General features: G+C 57.8%; 3 protein-coding genes across 3 annotated transcripts; all 3 read right to left on the bottom strand.

The window, feature by feature from the left end:
• Positions 1–395: 395 nt before the first annotated feature.
• On the bottom strand, positions 396–978 carry LOC107511454 (ferritin heavy chain-like). Its single transcript, XM_036227264.1, has one exon. It carries the CDS (start codon positions 945–947, stop codon positions 396–398), a length of 552 nt encoding a protein of 183 aa, XP_036083157.1. The 5' UTR covers positions 948–978.
• A 4177-nt stretch (positions 979–5155) lies between these two features.
• Positions 5156–5707, bottom strand: LOC107511314 (ferritin heavy chain-like). The gene has a single exon (XM_036227263.1). It carries the CDS (start codon positions 5705–5707, stop codon positions 5156–5158), a length of 552 nt encoding a protein of 183 aa, XP_036083156.1.
• A 4319-nt stretch (positions 5708–10026) lies between these two features.
• Positions 10027–10578, bottom strand: LOC107511453 (ferritin heavy chain-like). Its single transcript, XM_036227262.1, has one exon. It carries the CDS (start codon positions 10576–10578, stop codon positions 10027–10029), a length of 552 nt encoding a protein of 183 aa, XP_036083155.1.
• Between the last annotated feature and the right edge of the window lie 1087 nt (positions 10579–11665).

Here is an 11665-nt window from a genome sequence, read left to right as displayed (position 1 = left end):
CCTCGCCCAGCCCTATTCAGCGCATGGTCTTAAAGGGATGATCCAGGTCTTGTGTTCCAGGGTCCCAGGGAATACCTTCTCCGTCCGTCCATGGAGATGGTGAGCTGCCTGGGGATGGACGGGGGCACGGGCGGGCGGCACAGACGCCTGCTTGGATGCCTGCTGACAGCCTAAAAGGTGAGGGTCCTGCACACGCCAGTCCACAAGAGACCATCGTTTACTTAGGAACCAATAACTTTATTGGAAGAAATGGCAACACTGGAAGAAAAAAACAAAAAACAAACAAACAAACAAAAACTTAAGGCAATGTCTGGCAAGGGCAATACTGCCATATGCATGCTGGGCCCGGTGACCTGGAGAAGTCACCCCACGGCCACGGGGAAGGCAGTCCAGGCTCAGTCCTTGTCGCTGTCGCCCAGGGTGAGTTTGTCAAAGAGGTGCTCGGCCAGGCCCGATTGCGGGGCTCCCATCCTGCACAGGTTGGTGAGATGGTCGTCCAGCTCTGTGATGAACTTCACCTGCTCGTGCAGGTAGCGGCTCATCAGGAAGTCGCACAGGTGGGCGTCCTTCTTGTCGGTGGCCAGCCGGTGCAGACTGAACAAGCTCTGGTTCACGTCCATCGCCAGGTGCAAGGCGCACTCCATGACCCTCACCGGGTCGTGCCAGCCGTGCAGGTCAGGCATGGCGATGTCGCGCAGGCGCAGGCGCGCCCCGCGCTGATCGTGCAGCCACATGAGCCTCTGGGCGTACTCCGTCTCCTTGCGGGCCTGCTGCCGGAAGAACTGGACGACGTGCTTCAGGGCCGCGTCCTCGCGTTCGAAGTACAGGGCCATGGCCTCGTACACGTAGGAGGCGTAGAGCTCCAGGTTGATCTGGTTGTTGACGGCGGCCTCACAGTCGGGCTGGTAGCTCTGGCGCGCACACGACGGCGGCAGCCCGGTCGACATGACTGGCGCTGCGGGCGCGGCGGGCACCGAGGCCGAGGCGGCGAGGAAGCCGGGGCTGCGGGGCGGGCAGCGGCAGGGCGGCGGCGGCGGGACCTCGGGCAGCTCCCAGGGCCAGGGCCGGGCGACCAGGCAGGCTGCCGGCCGAGTCAGGGGCGGCGCAAACCTGGGGGCGCGCTCTCGAGGTGGACCCGGAGGAGGGCGCTCTGGGGCGGGGCGTCAGCTCCTGCGGGGGACCGGAAATGGGGGGTCCGTTGAGGGCCGGGGACGTGGGGGCGGAGTCCTTTACCTGAAGGTCGCGGTGGCCAGGTGGCGAGCCCCGCGGGCGAGCGCGGCGGCGGCCGACGTGGTAGGGGAGGCGCGGAGAGGGGAGGGAGCGCCGTGTTCCAGGTCCCGTCCCAGCGCGCAGAGGCGGGCGGCTGTGCTCTGTGCGCGGGGCGTCTAGGAACTTTATATGTGGGCAGCGTGGCTCTTTTCCGACGATTTTCTCTCGTTCTCTACTCGATTCCTCTGAGAGGACCCAGTTCTCACTTAAGACAACGAAAACAGCAACAGAAACACGTAGTCCTCAAAACTCTGAGACGATTAATAGGGAGATTTGGTAAAGATCTCCACTGTTTGCTGTTACATATACATGCGTGTGCGTGTGCGCGTGCGTGCCTGTGTGTTTCCACGTAGAGAAAAGTATGTGTATATTTCTCTTGAGAAAGAGGCGTTTTCTTTTACTGTATCCCTCACAATTTTTCACAGCTTTATTGAGATACCGCTTCCCTGTCATTAAATTACACCCTGTCGACTTTCCAATTCAGTGATTTTTTTTCCTGTGGCCAGAGAGTTATGTGATTTACGAAGCGATTCCCTCCGCCCAGCCCTCCCCCCTCCCCCCACCCCTCCCCCCACCGCCCTCAGCCCAGTTCCCCCGCTGACACTATGTATATTTATGGCAACATTGTTGACTGTATTCTCCTTGCGGCACTTCACATCCCCGCCCGGCGCGATTCTGTAACTGCCCATTTGTACTTCTTAAACCGTTCACCCAGTCCACCCAACCTCCAAACCCCCTCCCACCTGGCAATCACCACTTTGCTCTCTGGATCTATGAGTCTGTGTTGGTTGGTTTGTTTGGTTTGGTTTGTTCCTTAGGTTCCAAGTAGAAGCGAGAGCCTACGGTGCTTGCTGGTCTTTGCCTGACGTGTTTCGCTTGGCATCACACCCCCTAGGTCCATCTATGTTGTTGCAAATGGCCCCGTTTCCTTCTGTTTTCATGGCCGGTTCGTATCCCACCGTACGTCCGTAGCACAACTCCTTCATGCAGTCATCCGTTGGTGGGCGCTTTGGGTCTTTCGGTCCGTGGCCTGTTGCAGCAGCGCTGCGGGGTGCACAGGACTTGTCGAGTCAGTGTTTTGCTTTTCTTTGCGTGAATACCCGGAAGGGCCATTGCGTTTTTAATTTTTGGAGGAGTCTCCCAACCGTTTTCCACAGTGGTTGTACCAATCTGCAATCCCTGCAGCAGTGCCCAAGGGGCCCATCTCCTTCACCTCCTCGGCAACGCTCCTTTCTGTCATTTACTGAGGAGAGCCACGGTGACAGGTGTGAGGTGATAGCTCGTCGTGGTTTTAGTTTGCGTTTCTCCGACGACCAGCGACATCGAGCGTCGTTCCGTACGTCTGCCGGCCATCCGCATGTCCCGTTTGGAGAAATGCCTATCCAGGTCCTCTGCTCAGTTTTTAATGGGCCGGTTTGTCTTTTCGAGATGTCGTTGTTTCAGTTCATCACGAGCTCCTCTTGCGCTGTCCCGTGGCGCTTAAAACCACGTGCATTCCTATATGGGAACGGGAACAAAGGGCGCATTGGATTAGCCTAGGTAATGAGCGTGGATCTGATCTACGGCATGATGTCCGTTTCACGGACGGGCTTCTCCCCTGAATGGGAAGATGGGGTGTGGCAAGGATTCAGTGGTCTCCCGTGGGGTACGGGGCATGCAGCAGCAGGGAGGGCAGAGACCCTCCCCGATGCCAAAAGCCTGGCATGTCTCGAACGTGGCAGGCTCCTGTGGATCGCTCCTGCAGGTGGACGAGTTCTTCTGTTTGGTTTCCCTTTGCTGGACAGGTGTGCAGTGGTCTCGGACTTGCTCCGATTTGAGTTTCCTCCCTAGTCATTTAACTGCCTTTCTGGGGAGTGTAGATCTGGGAGATTGAAGCGGGTCCGATGCCGCTTTGTCTTTGCGTAACGCATGTGGTTTTATGGCAGGATGAGAGCAGGGCGGCGGCAAACAGGCCCGTGTTCGGACAGTAGCTGCCTGATGTCACAGTCCGGCCAGGACCCTCTCCAGTCCTTGGACGTCATTGACTCCGTTCTTGCACGTTCTCTGATTGTGCTTGCCCTTCCGTTGCAGGTATTTTCCGGTCTCTGGTGTTTGTCCGTCCGAAAGTGTCTCCTGTTTGTGACCTGCCGAGGGTGCCTCACCGTGTCCGGTTCGCTCCCTATATCCTCTTTCGGGTGCGTATGCGTAGATCACTGGTCTCGGGCCTGGCCCGCCACCACGAGTGAACTGTCCTTTTTAAAATTTATTTTCTAACTTTTTAAAGGTAAAAATACGTTAAACAATAACGAAGGCATTTCCACGGCTGGAAAGGCCCAGGGTTCTACTCCCTGGAGGCACCCGTGGAAGTGTTACTCTCACCATCCGGAGAAAAAAGGCGAGGAGAGATAGACGGAATCTCCGCGTCAAGAGAAAGTGCAGAGGCGTGAGAGTGGAATGTTTAGAAACTGGTCGTTTAGAAGCACGTGCTTTCCGAGTGCAGGGGAAACACTGCCCAAGACAGACGTCATTCCGTGCCGTGCCACGCGTGTCAACGAAGGGAACAGGATTCAGGTTGGGTGCCGTAGGTTCTCTGACCGCAGTGGAGCTCAGCCAGAGATCATTAAGGGAATGACCTGTGAAAATCCCCAGATGTTTGGAAAGGAGCCATACGGTGCTCGTGCGAACACTGCGTGTGTGACAGGAGAGACCCGGGTTGTGGGGGGTGGGGGGGAGCGGCGCGGGCATCGTTGCTGACTTGGGACTGAATGTAAGCAAAACACAACACACCTAGATCTGTGGGATGCAGCTAAAGCAGTGCTGAGATGCAAATTGTGTAGCACTGAAGTGCTGCTATAAACAATTAGGAAAAGTCAGAAGGCCATGATCTTCTCACTTCGTAGCTTAGGAGAGGAAAAGAATGGGGAACAAAATCAACGTGAGTCCAGCTGCAGGAAGGGAGACGTGGTCCCCAGTCAGCAAGTGTTTTATGACCTAGGACGAAGCTCACTTGCCGTGGACCCTGAACGAGGTGAAGCATGTCTGCTCTTCCAGGGCCGTGGTCCCAGGGAGAAGCCAGTGGGTCAGCTTTCAGGTCTGAGGTTGGGCTGGCCATTTGGAAAAGTGGCGTGGGTGGGAACGCACTTTCCACGGCGTGGTTCCAAAGGATAGACGTCCAAAGCCACTGGGGCCGAGAGAGGGTGCCCGGTGGTTGGACTCTGGGCCAAGGTACAGCGGAGCACCCACCCGAGGCCCGGTCCTGTGAGCGGCAGGTACCTATACGTCTAGAACCAAGTGTCTGGCCGAGAAGAGGCTGCTCAAAATCACGCGCTCTTCTCGTCAGCTATCGTGCTAACTTCCGGCCCCTAGGAACAAGGAGGAAAATCCAACCTCACCGCTGAGACCGCCCTTGGAGAATACCGCTTCTCCTTCCTGCAACTGTGATTTTCAGGCCGCCCGTTCATACTTTTCCTATGCAGCGGCACCCACATTCCCAGGGGCCCCAGGCCAGCCACCTCGCCCCAGCCCTATTCAGCGCATGGTCTTAAAAGGATGATCCAGGTCTCGTGTTCCAGGGTCCCAGGGAATACCTTCTCCGTCCGTCCATGGAGATGGTGAGCTGCCTGGGGATGGACGGGGGCACGGGTGGGCGGCACAGACGCCTGCTTGGACGCCTGCTGACAGCCTAAAAGGTGAGGGTCCTGCACTCGCCAGTCCACAAGAGACCATCGTTTACTTAGGAACCAATAACTTTATTGGAAGAAATGGCAACAATGGAAGAAAAAAAACAAAAAACAGACAAACAAACAAAAACTTAAGGCAATGTCTGGCAAGGGCAATACTGCCATATGCATGCTGGGCCCGGTGACCTGGAGAAGTCACCCACGGCCACGGGGAAGGCAGTCCAGGCTCAGTCCTTGTCGCTGTCGCCCGGGGTGAGCTTGTCAAAGAGGCGCTCGGCCTGGCCCGATTGCGGGGCTCCCATCTTGCACAGGTTGGTGAGATGGTCGCCCAGCTCTGTGATGAACTTCACCTGGTCGTGCAGGTGGCGACTCATGTGGAAGTCGCACAGGCGGGCGTCCTTCTTGTCGGTGGCCAGCCGGTGCAGACTGAACAAGCTCTGGTTCACATCCATCGCCAGGTGCAAGGCGCACTCCATGACCCTCACCCGGTCGTGCCAGCCGTGCGGCTCAGGCCTGGCGATGTCGGGCAGACGCAGGTGGGTCCCGCGCTGCTCGTGCAGCCACACGAGCCTCTGGGCGTACTCCATCTCCTTGCTGGACTGCTGCCGGAAGAACTGGACGACGTGCTTCAGGGCCGCGTCCTCGCGTTCAAAGTACAGGGCCATGGCCTCGTACACGTAGGAGGCGTAGAGCTCCAGGTTGATCTGGTTGTCCACGGCGGCCTCACAGTCGGGCTGGTAGCTCTGGCGCGCACACGACGGCGGCAGCCCGGTCGACATGACTGGCGCTGCGGGCGCGGCGGGCACCGAGGGCGGCGGCGGCGGCGGCGGCGGCGGCGGCGGCGGCGGCGGCGGCGGCGGCGGGACCTCGGGCAGCTCCCAGGGCCAGGGCCGGGCGACCAGGCAGGCTGCCGGCCGAGTCAGGGGCGGCGCAAACCTGGGGGCGCGCTCTCGAGGTGGACCCGGAGGAGGGCGCTCTGGGGCGGGGCGTCCGCTCCCGTGAGGGACCGGAAATGGGGGGTCCGTTGAGGGCCGGGGACGTGGGGGCGGAGTCCTTTACCTGAGGGTCGCGGTGGGCAGGTGGGGAGCCCCGCGGGCGGGCGCGGGCGACCGTGGGACCGTGGCGGCGGCGGCCGAGGTGGTAGGGGAGGCGCGGAGAGGGGAGGGAGCGCCGTGTTCCAGGTCCCGTCCCAGCGCGCAGAGGCGGGCGGCTGTGCTCTGTGCGCGGGGCGTCTAGGAACTTTATATGTGGGCAGCATGGCTCTTTTCCGACGATTTTCTCTCGTTCTCTACTCGATTCCTCTGAGAGGGCCCAGTTCTCACTTGAGACAACGAAAACAGAAACACGTAGTCCTCAAAACTCTGAGACGATTAATAGGGAGATTTGGTAAAGATCTCCACTGTTTGCTGTTACATACTGGCGCGCGCGCGCGCGGGCTCGCGCGTGTGTGTATGTGTGTGTGTGTGTGTGTGCCTGAGAGTTTGTGTGTGTGTGTGTGTTTGCGCGTGTGCTCACGCGCGTGTGCGTGCCTGTGTGTTTCCACGTAGAGAAAAGTATGTGTACATTTCTCTTCAGAAAGGTGTTTTCTTTTATGGTATCCCTGACGATTTTTCACAGCTTTATTGAGATACCGTGTCCCTGTCATTAAATTACACCCTGTCAACTTTCCAATTCAGTGATTTTTTTTTCCTGTGGCCAGAGAGTTATGTGATTTACGAAGCGATTCCCTCCACCCAGCCCTCCCCCCTCCCCCCACCCCTTCCCGCACCGCCCTCAGCCCAGTTCCCCGCTCACGCTATATATATATTCATCGCAACATTAGTGACCGTATTCTGCTTGTGGCACTTCACATCCCCGCCCGCCACTATTCTGTAACTGCCCATTTCTACTTCTTAATCCCTTCACCCAGTCCACCCAACCCCCAAACCCCCTCCCACCTGGCAATCACCACTTTGCTCTCTGTATCTATGAGTCTGTTTTGGTTGGTTTGTTTGGTTTGGTTTGTTCCTTAGGTTCCAAGTAGAAGCGAGAGCCTAGGTGCAGGTCTTTGCCTGACGTGTTTCACTGGGCATCACACCCCCTAGGTCCATCTATGTTGCTGCAAATGGCCCCGTTTCCTTCTGTTTTCATGGCCCGGTCGTATCCCACCGTTCGTCTGTAGCACAACTCCTTCATGCAGTCATCCGTCGATGGGCGCTTTGGGTCTTTCGGTCCGTGGCCTGTTGCAGCAGCGCTGCGGGGTGCACAGGACTTGTCGAGTCAGTGTTTTGCTTTTCTTTGCGTGAGTACCCGGAAGGGCCATTGCCGGGTCCTAGGGTACTTAGTTGCGTTTTTAATTTTTGGAGGAGTCTCCCAACCGTTTTTCCACAGTGGTTGTACCAATCTACAATCCCTGCAGCAGTGCCCAAGGGACCCATGTCCTTCACCTCCTCGGCAGCGCTCGTTTCTGTCATTTACTGAGGAGAGCCACGGCGACAGGTGTGAGGTGACAGCTCGTCGTGGTTTTAGTTTGCGTTTCTCTGACGAGCAGCGACATCGAGCGTCTTTCCGTACGTCTGCCGTCCATCCGCATGTCCCGTTTGGAGAAATGCCTATCCAAGTCCTCTGCTCAGTTTTTAATGGGCCGGTTTGTCTTTTCGAGATGTCGTTGTTTCAGTTCATCACGAGCTCCTCTTGCGCTGTCCCGTGGCGCTTAAAACCACGTGCATTCATATTTGGGAACGGGAACAAAGGGCGCAGTTGATTAGCCTAGGTAATGAGCTTGGATCTGATCTACGGCATGATGTCCGTTTCACGGACGGGCTTCTCCCCTGAATGGGAAGATGGGGTGTGGCAAGGATTCAGTGGTCTCCCGTGGGGTACGGGGCATGCAGCAGCAGGGAGGGCAGAGACCCTCCCCGATGCCAAAAGCCTGGCATGTCTCGAACGTGGCAGGCTCCTGTGGATCGCTCCTGCAGGTGGACGTGTTCTTCTGTTTGGTTTCCCTTTGGTGGACAGGTGTGCAGTGGTCTCGGACTTGCTCCGATTTGAGTTTCCTCCCTAGTCATTTAACTGCCTTTCTGGGGAGTGTAGATCTGGAAGATTGAAGCGGGTCCGATTCCGCTTTGGCTTTGCGTATCGCATGTGGTTTTATGGCAGGATGAGAGCAGGGCGGCGGCAAACAGGCCTGTGTTCAGACTGTAGCTGCCTGATGTCACAGTCCAGCCAGGACCCTCTCCTGTCCTTCGACGTCATTGACTCTGCTCTTGCACGTTCTCCGATTGTGCTTGCCCTTCGGTTGCAGGTATTTTCCGGTCTCCGGTGTTTGTCCGTCTGAAGGTGTCTCCTGTTTGTGACCTGCCGAGGGTGCCTCACCGTGTCCGGTTCGCTCCCTATATCCTCTTTCGGGTGCGTATGCGTAGATCACTGGTCTCGGGCCTGGCCCGCCACCACGAGTGAACTGTCCTTTTTAAAATTTATTTTCTAACTTTTTAAAGGTAAAAATACGTTAAACAATAACGAAGGCATTTCCACGGCTGGAAAGGCCCAGGGTTCTACTCCCTGGAGGCACCCGTGGAAGTGTTACTCTCACCATCCGGAGAAAAAAGGCGAGGAGAGATAGACGGAATCTCCGCGTCAAGAGAAAGTGCAGAGGCGTGAGAGTGGAATGTTTAGAAACTGGTCGTTTAGAAGCACGTGCTTTCCGAGTGCAGGGGAAACACTGCCCAAGACAGACGTCATTCCGTGCCGTGCCACGCGTGTCAACGAAGGGAACAGGATCCAGGTTGGGTGCCGTAGGTTCTCTGACCGCAGTGGAGCTCAGCCGGACACCATTAAGGGAATGACCTGTGAAAATCCCCAGATGTTTGGAAAGGAGCCATACGGTGCTCGTGCGAACACTGCGTGTGTGACAGGAGAGACCCGGGTTGTGGGGGGTGGGGGGGAGCGGCGCGGGCATCGTTGCTGACTTGGGACTGAATGTAAGCAAAACACAACACACCTAGATCTGTGGGATGCAGCTAAAGCAGTGCTGAGATGCAAATTGTGTAGCACTGAAGTGCTGCTATAAACAATTAGGAAAAGTCAGAAGGCCATGATCTTCTCACTTCGTAGCTTAGGAGAGGAAAAGAATTGGGAACAAAATCAACGCGAGTCCAGCCGCAGGAAGGGAGACGTGGTCCCCAGTCAGCAAGTGTTTTATGACCTAGGACGAAGCTCACTTGCCGTGGACCCTGAACGAGGTGAAGCATGTCTGCTCTTCCAGGGCCGTGGTCCCAGGGAGAAGCCAGTGGGTCAGCTTTCAGGTCTGAGTTTGGGCTGGCCATTTGGAAAAGTGGCGTGGGTGGGAACGCACTTTCCACGGCGTGGTTCCCAAGGATAGACGTCCAAAGCCCCTGGGGCCGAGAGAGGGTTCCCGGTGGTTGGACTCTGGGCCAAGGTACAGTGGAGCACCCACCCGAGGCCCGGTCCTGTGAGCGGCAGGTACCTATACGCCTAGAACCAAGTGTCTGGCCGAGAAGAGGCCGCTCGAAATCACGTGCTCTTCTCGTCAGCTATCTTGCTAACTTCCGGCCCCTAGGAACAAGGACGAAAATCCAACCTCACGGCCGAGACCGCCCTTGGAGAATACCGCTTCTCCTTCCTGCCACTGTGATGTTCAGGCCGCCCGTTCATACTTTTGCTATGCAGCGGCACCCACATTCCCAGGGGCCCCAGGCCAGCCACCTCGCCCCAGCCCTATTCAGCGCATGGTCTTAAAGGGATGATCCAGGTCTTGTGTTCCAGGGTCCCAGGGAATACCTTCTCCGTCCGTCCATGGAGATGGTGAGCTGCCTGGGGATGGACGGGGGCACGGGCGGGCGGCACAGACGCCTGCTTGGACGCCTGCTGACAGCCTAAAAGGTGAGGGTCCTGCACTCGCCAGTCCACAAGAGACCATCGTTTACTTAGGAACCAATAACTTTATTGGAAGAAATGGCAACAATGGAAGAAAAAAACAAAAAACAGACAAACAAACAAAAACTTAAGGCAATGTCTGGCAAGGGCAATACTGCCATATGCATGCTGGGCCCGGTGACCTGGAGAAGTCACCCACGGCCACGGGGAAGGCAGTCCAGGCTCAGTCCTTGTCGCTGTCGCCCGGGGTGAGCTTGTCAAAGAGGCGCTCGGCCTGGCCCGATTGCGGGGCTCCCATCTTGCACAGGTTGGTGAGATGGTCGCCCAGCTCTGTGATGAACTTCACCTGGTCGTGCAGGTGGCGACTCATGTGGAAGTCGCACAGGCGGGCGTCCTTCTTGTCGGTGGCCAGCCGGTGCAGACTGAACAAGCTCTGGTTCACATCCATCGCCAGGTGCAAGGCGCACTCCATGACCCTCACCCGGTCGTGCCAGCCGTGCGGCTCAGGCCTGGCGATGTCGGGCAGACGCAGGCGCGCCCCGCGCTGATCGTGCAGCCACATGAGCCTCTGGGCGTACTCCGTCTCCTTGCGGGCCTGCTGCCGGAAGAACTGGACGACGTGCTTCAGGGCCGCGTCCTCGCGTTCGAAGTACAGGGCCATGGCCTCGTACACGTAGGAGGCGTAGAGCTCCAGGTTGATCTGGTTGTCGACGGCGGCCTCACAGTCGGGCTGGTAGCTCTGGCGCGCACACGACGGCGGCAGCCCGGTCGACATGACTGGCGCTGCGGGCGCGGCGGGCACCGAGGCCGAGGCGGCGAGGAAGCCGGGGCTGCGGGGCGGGCAGCGGCAGGGCGGCGGCGGCGGGACCTCGGGCAGCTCCCAGGGCCAGGGCCGGGCGACCAGGCAGGCTGCCGGCCGAGTCAGGGGCGGCGCAAACCTGGGGGCGCGCTCTCGAGGTGGACCCGGAGGAGGGCGCTCTGGGGCGGGGCGTCAGCTCCTGCGGGGGACCGGAAATGGGGGGTCCGTTGAGGGCCGGGGACGTGGGGGCGGAGTCCTTTACCTGAAGGTCGCGGTGGCCAGGTGGCGAGCCCCGCGGGCGAGCGCGGCGGCGGCCGACGTGGTAGGGGAGGCGCGGAGAGGGGAGGGAGCGCCGTGTTCCAGGTCCCGTCCCAGCGCGCAGAGGCGGGCGGCTGTGCTCTGTGCGCGGGGCGTCTAGGAACTTTATATGTGGGCAGCGTGGCTCTTTTCCGACGATTTTCTCTCGTTCTCTACTCGATTCCTCTGAGAGGACCCAGTTCTCACTTAAGACAACGAAAACAGCAACAGAAACACGTAGTCCTCAAAACTCTGAGACGATTAATAGGGAGATTTGGTAAAGATCTCCACTGTTTGCTGTTACATATACATGCGTGTGCGTGTGCGCGTGCGTGCGCCTGTGTGTTTCCACGTAGAGAAAAGTATGTGTACATTTCTCTTCAGAAAGAGGTGTTTTCTTTTACTGTATCCCTGACGATTTTTCACAGCTTTATTGAGATACCGTGTCCCTGTCATTAAATTACACCCTGTCAACTTTCCAATTCAGTGATTTTTTTTCCTGTGGCCAGAGAGTTATGTGATTTACGAAGCGATTCCCTCCACCCGGCCCTCCCCCCTCCCCCCACCCCTTCCCGCACCGCCCTCAGCCCAGTTCCCCCGCTCACGCTATATATATTCATCGCAACATTGTTGACTGTATTCTGCTTGTGGCACTTCACATCCCCGCCCGCCACTATTCTGTAACTGCCCATTTCTACTTCTTAATCCCTTCACCCAGTCCACCCAACCCTCAAACCCCCTCCCACCTGGCAATCACCACTTTGCT

Source organism: Rousettus aegyptiacus, unplaced genomic scaffold, assembly GCF_014176215.1.
Source record: "Rousettus aegyptiacus isolate mRouAeg1 unplaced genomic scaffold, mRouAeg1.p scaffold_m13_p_9, whole genome shotgun sequence".
Lineage (NCBI taxonomy): Eukaryota > Metazoa > Chordata > Mammalia > Chiroptera > Pteropodidae > Rousettus > Rousettus aegyptiacus.
This window is presented reverse-complemented; position numbering and strand designations above follow the sequence as displayed.